Below are 22,801 nucleotides of genomic sequence, written 5' to 3'. Positions count from 1 at the left end.
AACAATATGACATATCTTTGCTTGGAAGGGGTCAGGTGCTGTAGCATTTTCTGAACTGAGTCAGTACTCTGTCTCTGTTATACTCCATCAGAAAGTTCTTGATGGCAAGATTTATTTCTATCAAATCTAATCTTAAAAGAACTAGGCTGGATTGAACTTCCTAACCAACTTGTACTTCAACAGCTCTTAATAGCTTATAAGATTCTATATCAGCCAGCCAACATACCAATACTTTCTAGCCTTATTTCACCATACAATAACCTGAAACAACTACGTTCTTCAAATAAACTTCAGATTAATATTACCAAACCCAACAATTATGCAAGCGACTGTCTATTCTCCAACTCTGTTGGAAAAATATGGAATAACCTGCCCTCTGATATCACATCTTTGACCTCTTTCCTACTTTTTAAAAGACAACTGAAAATTTATCTCAATAAACATTGGCTTTGCTCCTGCACTAATCCAGACTAACTTCATTTTTCCTTCACCCTTTCCCTTGTTAACTTTCACTGCACAAAAAAAAAAAAAACCTTGTAAATATATGTTGTCATATGACTATAGTAAAAAAAAAAAAACCTTATGTTCAATTTATATTATCTGTTTAACTTGTTATAACTACTTATGTTTCTAATGTAACCTTTTAATGCCTTTTTATGATGATACTTGTTACAACTAGTGGAGCTTTTCTCCCCGGGCCTCTATTGAAAATGGACATATATCCAGCTAGACTAGCCCGGTCAACAAATGTAAAATAAAATAAAATAAATAAATAAATCAAGAGTGATGGCCTTCTAACTTAACTGTTAAATGAGAAGGTTTGTGCACCTAACCTAAAGGTGTCATAAGCTCTGTAGCAGTATAACATACATTTTGGACCCAATAAATTCACTACTTAGCATCTGATGTATAAGTTTGAGACCATTTTTGTAAGTACGGAGGGGTTTTCAACCACATAAGGGGTATCAACATAGAAAGTCTATAATGAAAGCTCTCACATCAAACGTTCCAGCTGTCAGTGACTGATGTTATTGTTTACTGTTACCAGCAGCATAATACCTTCTAGTTATTGTTATGAAATCAGTTGTTTTGGATAAAAACACTACACACATACAAACTAGTACAGTAGTAAACCCAGACTACTCCACTAAAGGTAAACATATTTTCTACTAGTTCTTCAGAGTACAAGTGTCTAAATTAACAAGAGGATTACATTGCACTGCATTTGCTTGACAGCCAAAGGGAATAATTAGCGTGCCTTGACTATCCTTTAAATGCATTTACTGTTCTACCTTCAGTCAATTCATCCCTCCCCTCTTAACCATTCTCCACCTAACCTATGCCACCTTGAATGTCAATACTGATTCCCTCTACAGCACCCATTCTCATAGTCCAGTCCACTGTCCTCTCCTTCAAGAAGTACTTTTGTAAATCTAGAGAGTAGTTAGAACCTGCATTATTATGTTTCTTATGTCCCATCCTTCCTTTATGACTTTTGTTGTCTAAGATGGCCCTTTCACAGCTCCATGACATGATTATGTGCACTTTATCATTTTTTCCTTCTCTTCTGTTATCAGTGAGAACACCTAGAAATAAACACAATGCACAATGTGGCCAGACCAGGGCAGTGAGAGCACCACTACTGTATTTTTGGAGATTATTCCCCACAAAGATACAGACAGTAAGCTAACTGCTGTTACCACTCCCCTTTCACTCTGCTGTTGGTGATCCAATCCAGGTATAAGGATTGTAAAGAATGGAAGCAGTTTCTGTAACAAAAGCATTTTTACTGTCTCCTTTCTCTTTTTTGATATCTTCTCTCTTTGTTTATAGGTTGGAAAATATTACATTCCATTAAGCAGTTCTCAAAGTTCTTCAGATGATGGCTTTTCACAGACAATTTCTTCTACACCACACTCAGATGAAGAATTTGAAATGAGACTTTGTGGTGACAGTTTATCAAGAAGGTAAATGTTATACATTCCTGGTTTTTGTACTTCTTTTGTAGACTTTTTTTTCATTATTACTCATTTTGTTATTCTTATCTTCCATTTCTCATGTAGTAATAAAGTATGTTTCTTGTCCATTTTATTTACTTACGTATTTATTTGTTTTAGTCATTTATTTATTTTTATTTAAATTTTGGTAACAAGGTAGGGGGACTGATCAACTGACCGTTTTCAGCCACAAGCCAGACACCAGAAGAGACCTAGTCTACAAAATAACAACCATACACAGACAACATTAACAACCATAAACACCCAATATAAAACAAATATAAAGGATAATATACATAAGCAGTAAAGAAAATAGTACAGTATGTAAGGCACTAGTATTTACAATATGTTCAATGGATGGATACGGTAACACTTTAAGTGGGAGATAAGAAATGCCTGATATAATGAAGAAATATTTGGATCTGTTGGACTTGAAGGAGCCTAGGTCTATTGTGGCCTCCTGGTACTTAAAGTATTCCACAATGTCTCCTTAGCAGAATTTTTAGAACTAGACAATGATCCAGATCAGTTTTATACAGTTCAACAGGTATAACAATACTTTTACAAAAAGTTGGCAGTGGACTCCATAGTGATCTGTCTGGACATGTCTAAGGGCTCAAGACTGTCCCAAGACCCAAAATACTCCTAAATAAAAGGGAAAGGATGACTCTGGACAGACATGCTCTTCTTGGCTTTCATAACTATTGATTACCATCTAGTGACTATGCTCATGTGTTAAGGAGAGCTCCTGAAACATGCAGATGACATGTGTACACGTCCATAAAATCTGACATCACTAACCCGATCTGTTAACTCACGGGGCAGGGAAACATTTGAGTAATTACAGCAAAAGCATAACAGAAGTAGCTTTCAGGGCAGAATCCATGGGGATATGTAACCAGGTGCCCTGCCTGGCACAGAAGATGTTAAAGGGAACTTGAACACTGTCTTGGATAGGGAAGTCTTGTTTGGTTAACCCTCAAAGGACATTTTCCGGAAGGATGGGGAGAAGGGTTAAATGATGAATGGTGTTTACAGTTTCCCATCCCCCAATGAAACTATCCTTCCAGTAATTGCCCCTTTTCAGGTTCCAGATCAAATGACAACAAGCTTAAACAGAAAAGCAGTTGAAAAGTAAAAATGGCAGGTGAAAAAGGATAAGGAAGGGAGGAGTACAGCAGGCAGTCCAGCCACTCCTTCTGACCACTTATGACTCATTTGGCCTTTCCCCTGCCTCACTCCCTCATACCCACAGTTGTCTTTGGGAAGAAGACTAAGCTAGTTCCAGGAAGTTTGGCAGAGAATAATGTCACACAGCTGGGTGACAAGTATTATTATCGGGGTGCAAGATTAGATTCAAAATCATCCCAATCTTAATGGGAAGGATGCTGATTTTGGAGGATCAGTTACACCATGTCATTCCCCGTATTCACCAAGTTTTTTGGAGCAAGGGACAACAGAAGAGATTCCAAGAGAAAAAGAACAATTGTTCTTTTACTTCTGGCTGTTTCCAGTCCCAAAAGGGGACAGGTCATAGAGACTGATTTTGGACCTCTCAAAGCTCAATCTTTTTCTGTAGGTGCTAAAAGTCAAGACATTCACCCCCCCCCCAATCTTTACCCTCCCTTCTAATGCCCAGAACTTTTTCTGGTAATGTTGGACCTCAGAGAAGTATAATATCATGTTTCAGTTCACAAATATCACAAGACGTTTCTCCAGTTCAGAGTTGGGCCTTTCACTACCAATTTACTTCCTTGCCCTTTTGGCACTCTGCTGCACCTAAGGTATTCAAAAATGCACAGCACTGCTAAAAGTGTTCCTGAGAATGAAAGGGTTGCATGTGTATCCCTGCTTAGATGATTGTATTTGTTAGGCTATTATGGAGAAGGATATTCTGACAAACTGAGATCCAACAGGGATTGCCTCTGGATTCTGGGATTTTTACTCAACCGACCCAAATTAAGCTTGGCACCAGAGAAGACAAGACCAAGGTGCTCCTGGGGGGAGCCCTGAGCATGATGAAGTACAGGAGATACCTTTCAAAATGACAAGGCCATGTTCCTAGTAATGTTTTTTTCCCTCCATGACAGCCAGAAACTTTCTCAGAACATTGGTCTACATACCCTTGGCATTCTTGATGGTTCCTCTAGGCAGTATGCATATCAGAACTATCCAATGATTCTTCAGGCCCTCCTGGTGACAGCATTTCCAACCCTATACAAAGCTCCCCAAAGTGTTGATATACATCTAGGAGATCATTTGGTGTGTAGAATAGGTGTGCATAAATAATGGTTTGCCTTTTTAACTTGTCCAGAGTCATTCAGTTCCTGATAACCAATGCCTTGGACTTTGCCTGGGGAAGGTTGTGGAGAAGGGTTAAGTGATCTTGTTAGGAGTTATGGGTGCATTGTCACATCCCTAAAGGAGCCTACATACCAACTCAAAGGAAATGCTGGCTGTCCTCACTATCAAGAGATTCAGAACTCAGTGGAAAATGGGGATCTTCCAGCACACTGTAGACAATGTAATAGTGATGTGGTCCCTAAGCAAAGAAAGTGTCAAGAGAATGTATTCTCAGTGCAGGCTGGCAGTGCAAGAAAGGAACTAGCAGTTCAATTGAACTTAAGACTAAAAGCAATATACATGCTCTTGCAGTGCAGCAGCACAGAGGAACAAATGAGCAGTACGCTGTTGAGTCACCACAAATGGAACCTAAACATAGAAATCTTCAGATATCTGATAACTAGGTGGGAGCTCCTGGACTTTTATCTGTTCACTTTCCTGGCCAATCACCAGTTACGTAGTTATTGCACAAAACTCTTGGGCAGCTGGTCTTGGAGGTTGAATGCTGTTTCTTTCCAGAAGTAGAATTTGCTCCTATGTGTGGTCCATCCTACACCACTGATTCCTGGATTGGTGAATAACATCCATAGTGACGGACCACTATGAAGCTAATAATGCCATACTGGCTAAGGCGGCACTATTTTTAGTGGTAGCACAGATGGCCAAGTAACCACCACCACACATTCTTCCACAAAGGATGGACATGTTCACTCAGGGGTCCTAAACTCTGGTCCAAAACAATCTCAATGGACTAAGGCTGACAGTGCAGATGATTTGACTCTCATTTCTTTCAAGCACTTTTTTCCTCTGGATATGCTAACTATAATGGAGGGAGAAAGGAATCCTTATAAAAGGAAATTATATGTCAAAAAATGAAAGAGATTCTCCATTTGGTGTAACAGGAGAAACAAGCACCCATTGGAGGCAGGGGTTCCTCTCATTCTCTCTCTCTTATCTATCATATATCTTTAAAACAGGATAGTCCTCCTCCTCCTCAGTCAAAGTAAAAGGATCATAGGAGGTTACTAGTCTAATGGCTCTGGGGCCCTTACAAGCCTAGCCAAAAGTTTATCCCCAAAACAGAAACCTCATTCAGCACCTGCCATCCCTGGAAATGAGAGACACAGGTGGAACCCCTGGGAAAAATATGTGGTTTCCCATCCATTCATCAAGGTTGCGCTTGAAGAGAGTCAGCAAGGTACTCTGTTTGACATGTATGAGAAGTCAATTCCAGAGATTGGGCAGCGTCTGGGAGACAAACCTGTCTCTCCAGCAGGTTTTGTTTATGTCACACATTAAATTTAGGCCTTTTGAGTGGGTAATGCATGAGGAGTTAGACTTACGGATATGGAGCATATCTAGTAGGGTAGGGTCTGATATTGCCTTGTATGCGAGACACAGATCACCTCTGAGCAATCTGTATGATACTGAGTAGAGTGATAGTGATTAGAGCCTGTCCACATAGGACAGGTGTTGGAGGCCATGGATTCTCTTTGTGAGGTATTTCTGTGGCCTTTCCAGTTGGTGCAAGTGTTTGGAGAGGTACATACCAAATGGAGCATTATACTAAATTGTTGGCCTAATAAGGGAGGAGTACAGAAAAGTAATAACCTCCTTTTTTCTGGATGTAATCCCCTTTACTTATGAGATGAATCAAGTAAAAGGCTTTTCTGACCATTGCCACTACATGATGGTCGAATATGAGATTGTTGTCAACCTGAGTACCCTGGTCTCTCACCAGAGGTTGTGTGCTTTGGGGGTTTCCGTTGATGCGGTAATCAGTAGGGACCATGTTTTTGTCGAATGGTATGATAATGTATTTTTTTGCATTTAACTTAAGGCCATGACATTGGTACCAGTCATTTGTTGCTGTGAGACCCTCTTACAGTATGTTAACATCATGTGGGAAGTCGATGACAGCACCCATTTACAGTCATCCACAGACTTGGTCAGCCACAGGCCTTTTGTCTCTGCCTGGACCTCTGAGAAGTAGATGCCAAATAGTAGGGTTCCCAGGAGAGATCCCTGGAGAGCACCTCTAGTGGCAGTTCTGCTGTCAGAGGTGGAGGCAACTATTTTGACCTTGTGGGTCCAACTGGTGAGCCAGTTGGCCACCCACCTGATGAGACAGGGATTTACGCCAAGTTGTGTTAGTTTTTTGATGATGCCCAAGTGGGGGATTGTGTCAAAGGCCTTGGCCAAGTCAAGGTAAGCTGTATGTACTGACTTTCCCTCATCCAGGGCCTTGGTGACAGTCTCAAAGAAGTCAACCAAGTTCAACAGGTAAGATCTGCCCTTGACAAATCAAAACTGGGTGGGGTCAAGTGCTTGGAGATTGCCTATGTTCTTGTTTATGAGAGCCATAATAATATGGTCCAAGACTTTACAGATCAGACTTGTCAAGCTAATGGGGTGATATTTTCCAGGTTCTGTAGTGGCACCACCTTTGTGCAAGGGGATGACGATGACAGTTCTCCACTCTGCTGGAATGAAGCCTGTACTTAGGCTGTGGTTGAATAGGGTGCTCAATGGGGAAGCAAATTCTTGCTGGGATGGTGTAGAATACAGCCTGGGATACTACCAAGTCTCATGAAAGCTATGTACTTTGCCTTGGATAGGGCCTTTAACACTTGATCTATAGAGATGTGAGGTGCGGGACAGGTATCAGGGATGATGAACTGGCCTTGGGGGAGATAGGGGGATGAAGTATGCACTGTACCTGTCTGCTAGCAGGTTGGCTATGTCTACATGATCAGTGTAATTGGTACTGTTAAGTACTAATTCAAAACAAATCTGGGCTTTACCATGGAGGTTCCTGACATAACTGAAAAAGGCTTTGTGGTTTCCCTTTGTTTTGGAGGCTAGTTTCAATTCATAATTGGCTTTGGAGGTTTTCACTAATGATCTAATTTGCTTGTTGAGGTTGAGGAAGGAGTTTTTTTTCAATTTGTAATTTGTTCCTTTTTACCCTTGGACAACAGTTTCTTCCTTTTGTTGTAAAGCCTGTTGATACAGGACGTCCACCAGACAAGTCTGTGTTTCCTTGAGGAGCAGGCTTTAGTTCTGCTAGGTATGGCTGAGTCCATGCATTTGTACAGGTGTGTGTATACTGCATTGGCGTACTGTTCAGCATAGTTCTCTGAATCCTCTGAGGGGGTGGTGGTGTGAAGCTACTGATACCCTCCCTTAGGACGTTGTAGTCAGCTTTTGAGAAGTTTTTTAGCCTGGTTATGGCTGGGGGGGGGGGTTGGGTGAGATAGAAATTTCGAATGAAACAGACCAATGATATGATCTCAACAGGAAAGAACATACTATGGCAGTGGTGCAGCGGTCACCCATGTTGGGGAGAATCAAGTCCAGAATGTTATCTCCCCTTGTGGGGGATGAGACGTGCTGGTCTAGTGCATTAGAATTGATGAAGTTAAGGAATCATTGGGTGAGTGCATTAGTGCATGAATAGTTCACCCAGTCTATGGTGGGGTAGTAGACATCATCGAGAATCAGGATGTTAGGGGGTACCTTGATGGAGTGAAGTAGGTCCAGGTAGGAGAAGTGGATTTCCTGAGTCATGGAGGGGGGTCTATAGCTGGCTGTAACTCGGATGGGTGTCTTCCAACTGTCAGTTGCACCTTGAGTAATTCCAGTACATCATGTTGGCAAACCAGTCTGGAGGTGTGATTGTCCTTAATAAAGATAGACACTCCACCACCCTTAGTCTTCCCGATTTCCATTTTGGGGTCAGAATGTGTGGAATGAGGTATAGCCTGGTAAGGAAGGGGTGCTCTCCACAGCCCTGAACCAAGTTTCCGTGACCGCACAAACAGCATCTTCCAGTGCAAAGAGAACCTCCAGTGAATGCATTTTTAAGTTAAGGCTCCTAGCGTTAAGCAGCATCAACTTCAATTTGTTTTTTGACAAATCTTTTATGCTGGAAGATTTATCTTTAGGACATAGCCTAAAAAAGGCACAATGGGGAAGGCAAGAGCCTTGGCCAGGTTTCGGAATCACAGAGGTGACAGGTGAAGGCCATCTATGGCAAAGCATCGAGGCCTGTCAACCATGTCTATCCAGGCAGACAGATACTGGATCCCCTTGAAAAGACACCAGAAATTAACCAATTGTTGAAGTCAATTATTTTTTGTTGGTATTGTGGTATCATTCTTGTTGAAGGTAGGATGCTGCTTAGGGCTAGGGTCATACCTACCTGGGACACATACTTTTAGAGCTCAGTCAAGTCTCTCTTCATATAGTCCAGGCAGGTACATCACAAGTCATTCACACCAACATGGACAATGACAGAGTCATACTTATACCTGTTGGGGAAAGACTTAAGTGCATGCGTGATGTGGCGGATTCTAGGTCCTGACAGACAACTGACCATGACCTTCTCTTTATCAAGCCTGATGAGGGGGACATTGGTCCCCCTCACCAGCAAGTGGCTGCTATTTCAGCTTGCACTGCACAGAAAGCACCCTTGGTAAATTATGCATTGGTCAGCAAGAGGAATGGTTCATCTGCTTAGGACCACAATGTCATACTTGAGAAGTTGACTTTAGAGACCTTTGAGCCACAGATTCAGTGCTGCTCAAATATCTGTTATGGAAGACCATTTTGTATGGTAGTCATCACATCAGCCAAAAGGATTTCAGAGATCCAAGCCAATTATAGCCTCTCTCAGGGATGGGGCCAGCCTCAAAACAAATCCTTCCTTCATGCCCAAAACAGTCCACAACTGTCTCTTATCCAAGCTAAGTAGCTTTGATTGTTCTTCCCAGTCCTTAGAATAGAGTGGAAAGGATTTTATATTAATGGTTCTCCACATTCACAGGCAGCTGTGATATTATTTAGGCATGACCAAGTTCATGATGCCAACAAATCACTTGTGTGTGACCTTTGCACATGGTAAGGAGGTTAACAAAGTATACAAGCAGACCCCCTTGATGTTTTTTGCTGACTGTGTAATTCTTTATGAGAAAGGTGGCCAAATCCTGCTAGGACAAATCAAGACCTATCCCATAACAGAAGCCTCAATGTCAGCAATCTTTTGGAAGCATATCTGTAGCCAAAGCATTTGGGCAATGGAGACTTGGTCATCTTTTCATAATACTTTGAAGTATTTTAAGCTGGATTTGCAACCTAGAAACAGCAAAGAGGACTCAATAGGGCAACCATCCCTCTTGGTCATCGTTCCTTGTTCCTGGCACAGCTGCGGGAGTCTTCCCATAGATCAGGAACTGTATTGCAATAGTGATCTGTACAAAAGAACAAAGGTCAGCTGAGTGAGAAACTTATTGTAACAGCAGATTTTGAAATAGAATCACTGTTGCAGCATCAGCTCCTACACATCTTCCCCCTTTTTCATTTTTCACCATTTGATTCTATTGTCTCTAAGGAAGAGGGATGTGAAAGGTGTTCTACTTCTACCAGTTTTACCTTTCCCCTGAAACTCTAATATTTAGTAGTCAGAGTACCCCAAAGGAAACTCAAAGATTAATTTCGGAGGTCTATTTTTCTTTATACATGTTGTAGACCTCCCCTTTTATCACTAGTGAAAAAGAACATATGATGGTGCAGGCCAATGTCATTTTAAGATGTAGACTTTTGTCATCATGTGGGGAAGAGTTCACCTCCTATGTCCACAGAGTCTTTGATTCAGACCAGACATGGGGACAGCCAGTGTCTGAATTACATAGGTCAGAAACTGCACAACAGTAATCCTACTTAAACATTTACTGTTATCATGAGTTTCTAGTCCAGCTTTTCTGTCTAAAATGTGCAGGTGGCTGTCCAGCATATAATCATGTAAGTAAACTAAAGTAATCTAGATGTATAAATCAGAAACTAATAAAAGAATTCCACTGTTAAGGGTAAGCAAAGAAATGTTATATATTTCTTCGTAAGGGAAAATAAAAACATAATTTTTATGCTAAGGTTACATGGATATGGACTGTAGTTAATGTACATATATAAAGCAAAACAGAATACATGTCAGTACTGGGCAGGACTGATGCTGATCTGCATGGGGCATATAACTTTGTAAGGTTTATATCATTCTACTCATCTTATTCAGCTAACATTGCCTCTCATGTTTCTTTTGTTTACAGCCTTTATCAGTCTTTATTAGTGACATGCCTAGTCACTGTGAAACTGCCAAACTAGTGCAGCCATCCCTGTTACTCATACTGCTTTAAGCTACAACAGAACGTCGGCTCTTTGCAGTCATGGTTTTCAGCTGTAGGACTATGCACTAATGTTAGAAAGCTTTTTGCTAGCGATTGTTATCGTGTACATGATGCATTACCCAGTTCAGTAGACATCATTGAAATATCTCCTTTATCAGTGGTTCAGAAATTTGTGTAGCAGACTCCCATAAATTGATAGAAGTTATTAGTGATAGCCAGTTCAAGTCTGGCATTACATTACTAATGTTGAGGCAAAAGGTCTGCCCTTTTAAGAGCACTTAATACCCCCCCCCCCATTCCATCCCTACCTTAACCTTATCCCTTTTCCACCTGTCCCAGGTCATATTCAATGCCTCTGTGGACTGTTCCTGTACCACATATTCTGCTAGTCCATTCCATGAATCAGTAGCTAATGTTGAGTAATCAAGATGCTGAAAGCTTGAACCACAAATGGTGGATCCCAGCATATCAAACAAAATCAAAATGAAAACATCAAAAAACAGATCACTAAAGAAAAACATCCAGTTTCCTTTTGCAATATGTTAAACCTACCACTAGCTTCATACATAATTTGTATGAATAGTGGCAGTGTTACAGAACTTTTTTTTTAAGGTAAGATGTAGTGTTAAGATTAGGGACAGGGGAGGGTTAGGGGTGAGGATTTGTTTTGATCTTCAAATCAGGAAGACCTTTTTTCCTCAGCATTGGGTTGATGGGGCTCTCTACTCTGGGGATATCTCATGGAATCAGACAACTTAGCTATGGCTCTGCTTCACTAGTGTTATTGTGACCTAAGTGCCCTACTTTGCATTTATTTGCACTGAACCTTAACTGCTACACTTTCCACTTTTTTACACCTTTCCAAACCCTTTGTTAGATACTCTTCTATCGTCTTCCACTGCTGCACCTCTCACTGTATCACCAAAAAGAGAATTTTCTGTCTGAAACAAACACACTAAAGAGTGTTAGACCCAGGACAAAACCTTGTGGTAGACTTCCAATCATTTTCCTAATTCCTGATCTACTCATCACAACCGTCTGTGTCATAATTTTTGACCATGTAGCTATCCAGTTTCTCAGTCTTAGTCCTACCCCCACACCCAACAGTTTTCTTATTGACCTCCACTTTAGAACTTACTCATAGGCCTTCCTGAAGTCCAGGTATACTGTCTTTTGGTACTTCTCTGACAAGTTCACATAAATTCAGTCATAAAACTGGATCATTTTGGCTGATAGCTCCTTCGGGCCATTAACCCATGTTCATTGTTGTCCTGGACATAGTTGTCTTGTAGAAATGCTACCAGCTTTCCTTTCAGGATTCTCTCCATGACTTCTCCTGCCACTGCTGTTAAGTCTATAGTTCCCCAGATGATTTCTGTTACTCACACCTATTGCATAAGGGTACGATAGTTGCTATTTTCTAGTCCTCTTGCTCTTTTGCACTGGCCAGTGATCTGTTGTAAGTTTCCATCAGAGCTTCTGTAAAAACACTATCCAGATTTGAGAGGATTCTGTGTGGCAACCTATCTGATCCTTGAGCTTTATCCTCCATAAGGACATCCAGTTTTGCTTGAACCTCCTCCCTATCTATCCTAATGTCTGCCCAATTTTCTCCACACTCTGTACTGCCTCGCTGCATGCATGGTACCCTTGACTTGCTTTCCATTGTGAAGAATGAAACAAAAATATTTATTTAGTACCTTTACTTTTCTTCATTCCTCTGAAATCTTCATTCCTTCTTTGATTAGTTCTTTTCTTCTCATCCTCTCTGCTATGCACAACAATGCTAACTCCCTTTCAGCTCTAGCTTTTCTGGCCCCAACCAACTGTTTTTGCCTTTTTCAAACTGTTTTTCTTGTGCCTCCTCCAGTTTCTCTACTCCCTCATTTCATTTCTTTTATACCCTACATTTTCCACAATTCTTAGCTTTACTTTGCTTTGTAGCCTTAACCCAAACATCCCTAATGCCCTCGGTGTAAATCAGAACATTTTTATCTGAAGTAAATCTTCTAGAGACCAAGGCATGTTTCTGGCAAGCATATTTATTCATGAACTAGATACAAAAGCTTCTTGAGAATCACAAAAAGTGACTCTAAACAATAGCAGGTTATGGCTAATTTTACACAAAAAAAGAACAAGAATCAGCAATTTATCTTTCACCCTGGTAGTTCTTTGGAATATTCTCTCTCTAATACTTTTCTGTTATTGCTTTTACTTCCTGCAGCCCAACTTTAACTGATTCCTTATCTTCCTCCATATCAGGCAGCTTTCCTTGTAGTCTTGCCACTTCTGTTTGTTCTTGTTCTATTGTTTGTTTCAGGGAACTCACATCCTGACCTACTGTGGTTATCTTTTTCAATGACATGCACAATACCCCTCATGTGCAGTTTTAAAAGCAGTCACTTGTTCCTCCTTTTATTCCTGTTCATTCATATTTCCTTCTTGGTTGCCTTTTTCTCCCTAGTAACACTATTTTATCCAAATTTCTGCAGGCTCTAGCCAGAACATTTGACATAGGTAGCCATCTTGGCTAGGATCTCTAGTGTAATACATTTAGCTATTTATGAACTAAATTAATCTGTTCTTTGTGCATGTTTAGAAATTACTCAAAATTTTATTTACAGGATCAAAGTTAGTTTCAGAATAGTGACTATGTTGTTTTACCAAAGGCATTATCACTGAGCCATGCTGATCATACTAGAGGCATTAAGCAAGCAATAATGCCCTCCAGGGTGGGCATTATTGGGGAAATAATGGACCACCTAGGGGTGTTAGAAGGGCTGATGCCATTGGCCTTTCCATCCCTGGAAGATCTGTTATTTCCTCTATAATCTCCACCTGGGGGACATTATTGTGCTTAGAAAATTGGCTATCAGTTAAATCATTATGTTTTTGTTTTAATTGTAAAAAACATGCATATTTTATATTTTTGACGTAAAATAGTTCCTTCACCTCATGTTTTATAATTGCTGTAGGATATGTAATTGCTGTTGGAGGATGTATTTTATATTTAAAATATTCATATATACATCATGTAAGTATTAATGTCTACACACACAGTGAGTTCGATGCATGCAAACACTAACTGATCTAAAGGCAGAGAGAGACAGTCTCTCACACATATGCAGAAACTCAGATATATTCCCACACACAGAAATGCAGAGGCACAGACAGATTTACACATATATACATAGAAGCAAACAAATAGACAGAAACATGTGCCCAGCAAATACAGTCTGCTTCTTGACTGTTAACATCTCAAATGTCTCATTGTGATCAAGTAAATGAAAACAATAAATAAAACGCAAACCAATGCCTCTCCTCCCCCTTCCACCCCACATACCATTTAACTGTCCCTGGTTTTGTAAAATGTTTGTGATTCTGCCCCATATTTTTGCTCTGTACCTTGAAAAAATATGTGATTTTCTAGGGAATCCCAGATTACTACAGTTAGTCAATAAACCCAGCCTTTATATTATTGTTCAGAAAAAAGGCATGCTGATACAAAACCTCTTAATTTTTTAATGTTTTTAAGTGAATTGGGGTGCAAGGACCAGTTGGCTTAATGGGTAAGGTCTTCATCCCTCATGCACAAGTTACAGGGTTCAAGTCTGACCTCCAGCCAATGCCTGTATGCAGTTTTCAAGTTCTCTCTGTGCTTCTGTGGGGCTCTTTCCACCTCCCAAAAACATGCTGAGTGTTTCCATGTCAAACTCACCCAAAACTGGAGTTATGGGTGCCAGCACCCAACATTGCCAGGTCAATAAGCTACTGGCCAGTCTGTGTCAGTTGCCCAGCTTGGATTACCTTGGATTGATCTGTTGAGCACAAACTGGACATAAAACCAATCAACCTGCCAAAAATGAACTAAAAATTGCTACACTCAATGTAGTTTTACTGACAGGGTGCAGCTTGATGGTGGATGGTATGATGGTAAGGAGGAGGCTGGGCATCCTATGTATTCAAGAGACAAGGTGGAAGGGCAAAGCAGCAAACCATTTGGCTTGGATCCACAGTCTAATACTCATGAGAAGGACAGACTAGAAATGGTGTGGGAACTCTGGTGAGGGAGAGGCTTCAGAAGAAGAGTGAGGGATGTCTTCAGAATTAGTGACAGACTCGTGGCAATCAGACTCCAGTGTAATGATAAGGCAGTATTCATAATCTAAGCCTATACCCAATAGCAGGATTGTATTAATGATAAAAAGAGTGTATTCAGACAGCATGTTCAGGGCCTACTAAATTAACAGGATGATATAAATTGGTGTTGCTAATCAGTGACCTGAATGCACATATCAGGACAGACAGAACAGACTACAAGGACTGTCTGAGTCCACATGGATGGGCCAATAGGAATAAAGAAGGAGAGGCCATTCTAGTCTTCTGTTTGGCAAATGGCTTGATGGTAACAAACAGATTGTTCAGCAAGACAGACATTCACAAGATCACATACAAGAGTGTCCAACACACAACTCAGGTAGACTTCCTCCTAGTAAGGAAAGGGCAGGGAAGTAGAATCAGCGATTGCAAAGTCATCCCCAGTGAAATATTTGGCCCACAGCATAAACACAGAAGGCTCTAAAGTCAAATGAAACCAAACTGAAGACCTGGAAGTTGACTAAAGAGAGAGCACAAAAATTCAAAGCATTAGTCAGGCTATAGCGCCTCAAGAAGAAGGGGAAATAGGTGGAGCAGAAGAAAAACAAGAGCACTTCAAAACAGCATGTTTGAGGACAACACAACACATTTGCTGCCAAGCCAGGAATGGAAATAAGGTACATAAGAAAAGCTGGTGGTGGAATGCAGAATTCCAGGAAGTCATCTAAAGAAAGAAGGAGTGCAAGAAAATGTGGTAGAAAAAAACACCAGGCTAGGAAAGAATACTGGTTGACTAACACAGAGGTTCAGAGAGAAGTTGCAATAGCAAAGAATAAGACATCAGAGGCACTCTATCATCTTCTGGAAAGGGACTAAGTAGATGGTACAAAGAAACTATATCAGGCAAAGACAGAAAAATAAAGAAGATAGTTAGGCACCCTTCATAAGGGATGCCTGCAGTAACCTGCTCACCAGTCCACAGGAAATCAAAGGCAGATGGAAGGAGTACTTCCAACAGCTTCTGAATGAGGAAAACCCCACAGAAGCTGTACTGCCCCAAACATAGCCTATGGTGAAAGAAGAGGAGGAGCCCACCATAGAACAGCACTAGGGAAAATGAAGTCAAGGAAAATAGCAGGCTCAGATGAGGTCACAGCAGATATGTTGGGTGAGCTAGGTAAGAAAAGTCTCCTGAGTGTACTCATACCAGCATGGAGAGACTGATAAATCCCAGGTGACTGGAGAATAAGCATGCTAGTACTGGTGTTCAGCAACAAATGGGACACCCACAACTGTGGGCAGTAGGTATTAAACTCTTGTCACATTGCATGAAGGTTCTAGACAGAGTGACTGACAAATACACAGAGTAGTCAAAACTAAGATGGGAGATGAGCAGTTCAGATTCAGATCAGGATGCGGCACAACTGAACCAATGTTTGTAGTGAGACAGATATTTGAGAAGAAAGTAGAGATGAGGAAAGAGTCCAACTGTGAATTCCTAGACTTGGAGAAAGCATATGATGAGATCCCAAGAAAACTGATTTGGGCATCCCTGCGGGGTTTCAGTGTCCCAGAAGGATTTGTAGAATTAGTGCAGCTATGTACAAGGACCCAATGACTCAAGTACGTACAGTGATCGGTCTCACAGAGGAGTTCCCAATGGGAGTGGGTGTGCATCAGTGTTCAGCTCTTAGCGCACTACTGTTCATACTGGTGATGGACTATATTAGCAAATAAAGAAAAAACCTCTGGTATTCCACCACAGCAAAAATCCACTACGATAAAGTCCTGCGTCAAACAGCAAGCAAATTTAATGGAAAAAAGTAAAAACAGCATTAAAATTCCATAGTGATAAAGCGATAAGCGCTTTCAGCTATTTAGCCTTCTTCAGATCATTAACGCTGAAAGCGCTTATCGTTTTATCACTATGGAATTTTAATGCTGTTTTTACTTTTTTCCATTACATTTGCTTGCTGTTTGACACAGGACTTTATCATGGTGGATTTTTGCTGTGGTGGAATACCAGAGTTTTTTTTTCTTTGTTTGTTTAACTTTTCCGCTGGTAAACCTTCAACAATTGTAAGATAGTTTTTTCCCTTATATTAGCAAATAGGTCAGAGGGCAACAAACAAACCAAACAAAGTTGCTGTATGCAGATGATGTGGCATTACATGCAGACTCTGAGTAAGGTCTTCATCAAAAGATAGGGGAATGGAATGCAAAACTGAAGGCACATGAGATGAAACTGAGTACAGATAGGTGATTTGTAAGGCAGCAAATGAGGGAAATCAAAAGAAGCTGAGAATTGAGATAGAAGGGAAGACAGTGGAACAGGTTAGGAGCTTCAAATATCTGGGAAGAGTGGTTGCGGAGAAAATAAGTCTGAATGAGGAGGTCAAGCCAAAATCAGAGGGATTGCAGCCAACTGGCACAGAGTGTCAGAGGTAGTGTATGACAGAAAAATGCCAAAGAAGCTGAAAAATAAGGTGTACAAAACAGTGGTGCAACCAGTACTACTGCATGGTGCACAGACCTTGGCAGAAAGACACAGCAGTTGTAGAAGTTACAGGTGATGGAGATGAAGTGTCTCAGACAGGTAATAGGATGGACACTGTGGTACAAACAAAGAAATGAGGACATCACAGCAGAAGCCAAAGTAGCTCCAATTGCTGAAAAGGTTAAAGAGAACAGATTATCATGACACTGGTACATGTACAGAAAAGCATAAGACAATCTGGCAAGAGGAAACAAGGGCATCCAGCAAAGAGGTCGATGGATTGTGTGAGAGAATACCTGTGACGTTTAAGCATGAGTGTCAAACAAGGTAAGAAAATGGCATTTAATAGACAGAGATGAAGACAGTTGACATGACATCCTAACCCCATGTAGAAAATGGGAATCAGGGGGTTTATGATGATGATGATGATGATAATGGGTTAATATTTACAAATTGCCCTGATTTTCAGCTCTATGTCGCCTCAATATTGGTGGCATTGTCAAGAATTCTTGAGCAAAGAAGTTGAGTAGCATGGACACAAACACACACACACACACACACACAAGCACACACACTTTTAATGCAATTCATTGCGTCCGTTTTATTTATTTTCCCACATACAGTAAACATGGCTTTTTAAATGCTGAAAATAGCAAGGGGAAAAATGGCAGCTCAATGCCTTGTAATTTTTGCTACTGAAAAACTTTTGTTATTTTTTTTTTCAGTTTTACTTAGTTGCTTCTTTGGATGATGCTTGCTAAACACCTGCATGTAAAGAGCACAAATCAAAATGGTGGCCATTTCATTTTTTTTTCTAAGTCCATGCTTTGCAATGGCTTCATATGGTTCTGTCAAGCCATGGAATCAAATTATTATTTTTATTATTATTTGATATTTGTTAACCGGGTTAGTCCATCTGAGCCAATGGCCCATTTTCAGTGGAGACCCGATGAGATAAGCTCCAGAAATACAAACATAAAAAGATAACACAGTAGGCAATATACAAAATCCAAGAAAACAGTGCAGCAATACAACATAAGCAAAAATTACATATGCAATAATCAGGTGAAACTAATAACTGTAATAAAAATAAAACAAAATGAAGTAAATACAACTAGTACATTTAAGTATTTACAAAAATGACATATCTTTGCCAAGTAGCATAATGTAGTATTGTCTAGTGAGCAGATTAGTCATTGAATTATTAGATGTAGACAGGCAGCGAAAAGAAAAAGAAAGGAAAATGCAGATTATGGAGGATTTAGGCAAGTACAGGCTTTTGAGTTCAGAAAGTAGTGCTTGACTTCAGTTTTAAAGCAGCTTCAACTAGTGATACTATGAACATGAGGTGGTAGCCTATTCCATGCAAGGGACACAGAGTGTTTATAGAGGAGTTTACCATAAATTTTGTTGGGTTTATAGATGTCTAGAAGGTGCTGGTTGGAACTACAAAGAGACCGGGTTGGGGTATGAGGGGATACTAAGGTAGACTGTGATGGGCAGGCTTGTGGTTTGTTGAGTAGGGAGTGTGTCAGCTGCAGCTGTGCAAGTCGTAAGAGCAATGATGAGCTTTATAAGGCTGGTTACTGGCGAATCTGGCTATGTTATTGTAAGCTTGTTCTAGTTTGGAGAAAAGGTTTGACTGGAGGTGAATTAGGATAGGGGAGGCATAGAAGAGACATGGAAGGAGATAAGCTTGAGGAAGGATGGGTTTGGAGTTGGGAGCAAGAAATTTCTTATTCCTGTAGAGAATCACAGTTTCATGTTAGTTTTTTTTATATACAGTGTTGGATATGGATGCCAAATTTGAGTTGCTCATCAATTATTGTACCCAGTAACTTAATGTGAGGCTCAGCTTTGATGAGAGTGTTATCTAGCAAATAAATAGTAAAGGTGTGTTTACGGTGGTGGAGAGTTTTGGGGAGAAATAGTAGAAGTTTAGTTTTTTGGGGGGTTGAGTATAAGGTGATGCTCTGTGAGTCATTTTTCACAGATGAAGAGTTTTGGGTGATAGAAAGAAGTTTAGAGATGTTGTCAGCACAAGAGATAAGAGTAGAGTCATTGGCATACTGTACGAGGGAGGAGATGTTACAGGAGGAGTAAAGATGATTGGTGAAGATGTTGAATAAGAGAGGGTCAAGGATTGAGCCTTGAGGGACACCAGTTTGGATAGGTAGGAAAGGGAAGCAAGCAGATTGCCATCTGACAGACTTGAGCCTTTTTGATAGATAGCTTGAGAACCAGTAAATAGTAGAGGGGGGGAGAGTAAGGTCAGTAAGCTTAGTAAGTAGCTTGGAATGGGAGACAGTAACAAAAGCTTTAGAGAGGTTGAAAATGAGGCAAGATATGAGGAAGTTTTTGTCCCTGGCTTCAGCAACAGTGTGAGTGAAGGCTAGGAGGGCAGTGGAGGTGCTGTGTTGTGGCCTAAAGCCATGCTGAGTGGGGTTCGGAAGATTTTCATTAATAAGGTGAGTTAAAAGCTGATTGTGAATACATTTTTTGTGGATTTTGTATAGAGGAGATAGGATGGTAATGGGTCTGCAGTTAGAGGGTTCAGTTGAGTTACCTCTTTTGTGAAGTGGAATGGTGCAGAATGATTTCCATATCAGAAGAGAAAGAACAAGGTTTCAGTTTTAGTAGGAGTGACTTGATGTAGGCTGTGGAGACAGGGTTAAGAGAGAAAGGTGTTGTGTTGCATGTGTAGTGAGTGGTGTGAAGGTGGTTATGGCTTTTGGAGGGTTGGGTACGTTTTTGAATAGATTAAATAAAGTGGGTATTAAGTAAGGTGGCAGTTTCTAAGGAAGAATTATTAGGGTAGGGGTTGGGGGTAGTAGGTTGACCTGGATTTAAGTTTTTATTGATGGTATGCCAGAATTTTGGGGGGGGTTAGAGTTTTGGGAGAACTGGGGATTATAAAAGTAAGTTTACTTTTCTTTGTTAATTGCTGTTTTTGCTAGATTTCTTAGTCTTAATATTTTTGTAGGAATGTTGCAGATTTAGTTTTTATCCATTTTTTCAATTTTTGTCTCTTTCTTTCATGAGAGACAGGTTGTTTTTGGTGAGCCAATGTGAGTAGTTGGCTTTGATTCTCACATTTCTAAGAGGAGCTAAAGAGTCAAATATATCAAGAAAAATGCGACTACGGTTTAGAACAGCTTCATTACGAGGGAAGTACTTAAGGAAGACCCAGTTTATGGAAGTGAGCCTGTTATTGAAGGTTTCAGTATTGAAAGAAGAAAGCTTGTGACACTGTCAAAAATGGTAGAATTTAGGTATTTGTGAAGAGTAACATTGGACTTGGATAGGGTGGTTGTCACTTAGGGTATTGGGTAGGGCTCTGGGGTCATGATATAGGGTGGGATCAGAGGTAAGCATCCAGTCTAAAGTGTTACCTTGGGTATTGTTGTTGAAGCGGGTAGGAGTTGTGATAAATTGATGGAAGCTGTGTAGGTTGATTTGTAGGGAGGGAGAGGTAGAGGATAGTTTTTGCCAGTCAATATTTACATCACCTACTAGTAAGGTCTCATAAGGGATATTAATAGAAATCCATGCTAGAATAGATTCAAGAGTGGATGATTCATACACTACTTTCTAATGAAGGCTCTACTTAGAATGTACTGAGACACAATGACACAAGTATGAACAGTGTTAAGACTCGCAGATGGGTTCCCACTCAGAGTAGAGTTGCATCAGGGCTCAGAAATGAGCCCTGTCCTGTTAATATTGGTGACGGTCTACATCATCAAACCTGTCAGAGGGGACAGATCAGCAAAGTTGCTGTTTGCAGACAATGTGGCAAACAAGCAGACTCTGAAATGAAACTTCAGCAACCTATACAGGTCTAGAATGCAAAACTGGAAAATCATGGGATGAAACCAAGTACAAACAAAACAGCGGTCAAGGCAACAAATGGGGGAAATCAGAATCTAAAAACTGAGATAAAAGGAAACACAATTGAACAGGTTAATAGTTTCTGTTTCTGGGAGGTGTGGTTGAGGAGAAAGGCTGTTTAACTGAGGAGGTTAAAGCTATAATCAGAGGCACTGCAGCCAACTGGCACAAATTGTCAAGGGTGTAGTGTGATAGAAGAACCGACAGAACAAATATCCAAATATCTCAACTTCTCATTTAATGCGAAACACAAATATATGTAAATCAGCAGTGGCTGTTTAGAAAGAGAAATGAAAACAGCTTAACTGATATTTATTGACAATATCTCATAATAAACACATCTTCAGACTGAATCACTAATTGTTTTATAAGACCTTAACTACCCTCATTAAAATCATATGACTAATTACATCATAAACTGTCTTATTTAAATAATAAAACAAACTACTTTTTAAGACATTCTCAGGAATTAATTAAAGGCCTTTGCATGCGCCACATGGCTTGTGCTTGAAAGGCCCTTCCAGTGTGACATGCCAATTTCTGATTCAGGATATGGTATTTGCAATGAGGTCAAACCATTCCTCCCAACCATACCAAATTACTCATTTTTGCTGAGTTTTGGATCCAGATAATTGGGTGCCACAATTCCTGAGTGGCACCCCTTCATTTCTGATTTTTGTGTTTTTTGAGCTGAGATCATCACGTGCGTGATGACATCAGCTCCATTGGAATTGAGCACTAGGGTTCACGTGCACACATTTCTGGATGGCTGTTTGAATGCATCTGATCTAATGACTAGTTTGGAGTTTATTTCTGCTTACTGATGCTAATCTTCTGGACTCTGGCGTTATCTGTGCATGGACTTATTTCTGCTTGAGTTTAGCTGCAGGGCTTAATTGTTTTTCGTTACTGCAGAGCTTTTAAGGTACGTTTCTTGTTATTAGCTGCAGAGCTTAGGGACTGCTTTTATTTATATTTGAGTATGTTAGCTGCAGAGCTTTAAGGGTATGTGTGAATGCCTCCAAGTTAATACACCTGGTGGCTAGAGGTACTCAGGTTCAAACCCTGTACCTTGGGTATAGGGTAAAAAGAGCCTAAAGTCCCTAGCCACTACCACTTGTGAATTTATGACTCATATTTTTGTTCTGTTCCTCATTTCATCTGTGTTTTTTTCAGGATTTTTGTGGCAAATCACTAAAGGATTGAATTCACTAAATAATGACAGACATTTGAATTTCAGACTTCATATTCTTCAGAAAATAAATGGTAACACAAAACCTTTTATTCTAGCAAGTTTCTAAGTTTATAAGATCAGTATTTGAAACTTGTCCCTATTTTGGGGCTGTATTCCCCCATTATTGGCTTTGTTCAGGTTTTTTGTGCTAAGACGTTGAGAGCTGTGGTGAGAAGTGAGAACTTAATTCTGCATTCCCCATTACTGGCTTTGTCCAGGTATTTTGTGCAAAGAAGATGATAGCTATGATGAGAAGTGAGAACTGAATTCACTAAATGATAGCCATTTAAGTTTCAGTCTTCCTGCCTTTCAGGAAGCTTTTGATTTGGCATAGTGGCATGTTACTCTGACTGTAGTGCACAGGGTCCTGGGTTCAAGACATGGCAGTGAAATGCATGGTAGTAACACATTTTATTCTAGCAACTTTCCAAAACTATACAAGCAATGTTTAAAATGTGTCCCTGATTTTTGCCCTTTTGCACACCCCCAAAAAAAAAAAAAAACAACTGAAATTGAAAAATACGAGAAGCTGTGCAAAATGCCCATGGCTTACACTACT

The 22,801-nt window shown here is 40.3% G+C and overlaps 1 protein-coding gene across 3 annotated transcripts in view; it reads left to right on the top strand.

The window, feature by feature from the left end:
- Positions 1-22,801, top strand: part of FLT4 (fms related receptor tyrosine kinase 4) — a 1,292,248-nt gene that overhangs the window by 1,227,012 nt on the left and 42,435 nt on the right. For all 3 annotated transcript variants that reach the window (XM_044069598.1, XM_044069597.1, XM_044069599.1), the window contains exon 27: positions 1,834-1,967. In XM_044069598.1, the coding sequence (XP_043925533.1) occupies positions 1,834-1,967 (134 nt within the window). The remainder of the gene's footprint in view (positions 1-1,833; positions 1,968-22,801) is intronic.

Source organism: Protopterus annectens, chromosome 4.part0 (genome assembly GCF_019279795.1).
Source record: "Protopterus annectens isolate FY-2018-M chromosome 4.part0, PAN1.0, whole genome shotgun sequence".
Taxonomy (NCBI): domain Eukaryota; kingdom Metazoa; phylum Chordata; order Ceratodontiformes; family Protopteridae; genus Protopterus; species Protopterus annectens.
The sequence above is the reverse complement of the archived record's forward strand: the minus strand, read 5'-3'. Positions and strand labels throughout refer to the sequence as shown.